At 41.8% G+C, this 2,512-nt stretch overlaps 1 protein-coding gene across 1 annotated transcript in view; it reads left to right on the top strand.

The window, feature by feature from the left end:
- GPC3 (glypican 3) overlaps positions 1 to 2,512 on the top strand; it is a gene marked incomplete at its 5' end in the record, with an annotated part of 220,486 nt that overhangs the window by 157,264 nt on the left and 60,710 nt on the right. The window contains one exon of the mRNA XM_008058339.2: positions 893 to 1,052. Within this exon, the coding sequence (XP_008056530.2) occupies positions 893 to 1,052 (160 nt within the window). The remainder of the gene's footprint in view (positions 1 to 892; positions 1,053 to 2,512) is intronic.

A 2,512-nucleotide genomic window follows, 5' to 3' on the forward strand; every position in this document is an offset into this window, starting at 1 on the left:
TCCAAGTAGCCAGAATTATAGACATACGCTACCACGCCCGGCTGATTTTTTGATTTATTATAGAGATGAGGTCTCGCTTGCCCAGGCGGGTCTCGAACCCGCGGGCTCAGGCAATCCACTCACCTCAGCCTCCCAAAGGCGCGGGATTACAGGCTGAGCCACCGAGCCCGGCTCATTTGCTGTTTTAATTTAGTGACTTTAAATATGGTTATAGGGAGCCTCCATAGGGATCTTTCAGATTTTGGTGTCCTCCTAGCTTTGTCTATCATGTCTAAAGTTCCCTATCAGTGAGTTCTCCTACCATGGAGACTTTCAGAAACTTAAATACCATAGTATGAAAAGGTCTCATGCACTCTGGCTACTGTGTAATATAAGTAGAGTGAAAGAATGGAGAATTATATCAAATGCTGTGGAAAAGTCCAAAAGTGTGAAACTCTAAAGAGTATAAGTAGTTTACACGTACTTAAACTTGAAGATGATTTTTTTAAAGCTTCTGTTTAAGCCAGGTGCAGTGGTTCATGGCTAATTCCAGCACTTTGGGAGGCCAAGGTGGGATGGTTGCTTGATACCAGGAGTTCGAGACAAGACCGGGGTCTTTTGTAGCAAGACTTCACCTCTAAAAAAAAAATCAAAAACTTAGCCGGGCGTGGTGGCATGTGCCTATAGTCTCAGCTACTTGGGAACCTGAGGCAGAAGGATCTCCTGAGCCAGGAGGTTGAAGTTGTGATAAACCATATCACGCCACTATACTCCAGTCTAGACAACAAAATTTTTTTAAAAGGCTTCTGTGTAATTCATTGAGTATTTTTAAATGTCTCCTACTAACAACACACTGTCTAGACCTACATGAGAAATATGAAGAGCTGCTGCATTCCTGGTTGTTTTCTTTCAGCTCCTGAGAACCATGTCTGTGCCTAAAGGTAGAGTTCTGGATAAAAACCTGGATGAGGAAGGGCTTGAAAGTGGAGACTGTGGTGACGATGAAGACGAGTGCATCGGAGGCTCTGGTGATGGCATGATGAAAGTGAAGAATCAGCTCCGCTTCCTTGCAGGTAACTGATTCATGCTGGCTCAAATTTGGGCTAAAAGCAGCGATGCTTGGGAATTTAAAAATCAATTGAGTCTGCTTTCTACAATTGCCCTGAAATTCCTGCAATACACAATGCTATGAAGTCTTTCAGAAAACACTATACTCTAGAAAAGGGAAGTTTTCAGGTAGTCTTTCCCAGCCCCCCATCTCTGGCCCTGGGTAGATTAAAAGGGTTACTTCCTGTTTTTCATTGTCTAAAATGAACTGACCTAATCAGTTGGCTCTGTTTCCCATTGGAGATTTCCTTGGTTATTCTAAGTTATAAAAAGAAATGCAAAATAAGAAATGCAGCCCTGGGAGTCTTGTGAAAACCAATGATGAGATAACTTTCAAAGGAAGAGCCATCAACTGACCCTCTTAGAATGTCATGTCTATTTTGTTTTCTCACAAGCAGTCTCCCATAGATAGCCTATCACGTAATTGAAGAGCTACATATCAACAACAAAAGCAATAGAGAATAAAAAATAAATAATATAGGCTGCTGGGGTATAAAAGGCAAAACAACAACAAAAATTCCTTCACATTTGTATTCCATATTAAAGTACTTTCATATACATAGGTATTCTTTCGTCTTGCAGGTAACAAAACTGGGTCTCAGGGAAGAAATGAGATTTCTCTAAATGGAAGAACTGTAAATGTAACTTGGGTCCTGAGACTTCTAATGCCAAGCACTTTCCTGTGCAACGCACAGCCTTTGCCTTAAAACCCTATCGCGCATGGCCAAATGCTACATGCCTCTATTTCCCTTGCAGCTGCTTTGCTTCACTAGCTCTTCTTCCTAATCCTATCCAGAGGTCCCTTCTTAAGTCTGTCTTTTCTCTCTTCTCCAGAGAGAGCACAGATTTTATCTATTCCTCCTCTTTCAACATTTTAATGGTTTTTTTGTTGATGTTTTTCCATTGGTGTAAAAAACATCTAACATGAAATCTGTCCTCTTAATAAACTTTTTTAAGTGTACAGCACAATATTGTTAATTATATGCACATTATTGTACAACAGATCTCTAGAACTTTTTTTCCTTCTGCATGACTAAAATCTATGTTCAGGTCAGGTGTGGTTGCTCACGCCTATAATCCCAGCATTTTGGGAGGCCGAGGCAAGAGGATTACCTGAGTTCAGGGGTTCGAGACCAGCCCGGGCAACTTGGCGAGACCTCATCTCTACAATAAATCAAAAAAACAGCCAGGCGTGGTGGTGCATGCCTGTAATTCCGGATATTAGGAAGGTTGAGGTGGCAGGATTGCCGGAGCCCAGCAGTTCGAGGCTGCGGTGGCCGGGAGCATCCGACGCATTCGAGTACGGGTGACAGAGTGAGATTCCAATTCCAAAAAAAAGAATCAAAAGATGGAAATAAATAACAAAATAATAAGCATCGAAAGCAGAATTACCCAAGCAGAAGAAAGAATATCAGAGCTGAGGACC

Source organism: Carlito syrichta, unplaced genomic scaffold (assembly GCF_000164805.1).
Source record: "Carlito syrichta isolate Samal-C Ts95f unplaced genomic scaffold, Tarsius_syrichta-2.0.1 Scaffold303299, whole genome shotgun sequence".
In the NCBI taxonomy this organism is placed as follows: Eukaryota; Metazoa; Chordata; class Mammalia; order Primates; family Tarsiidae; genus Carlito; species Carlito syrichta.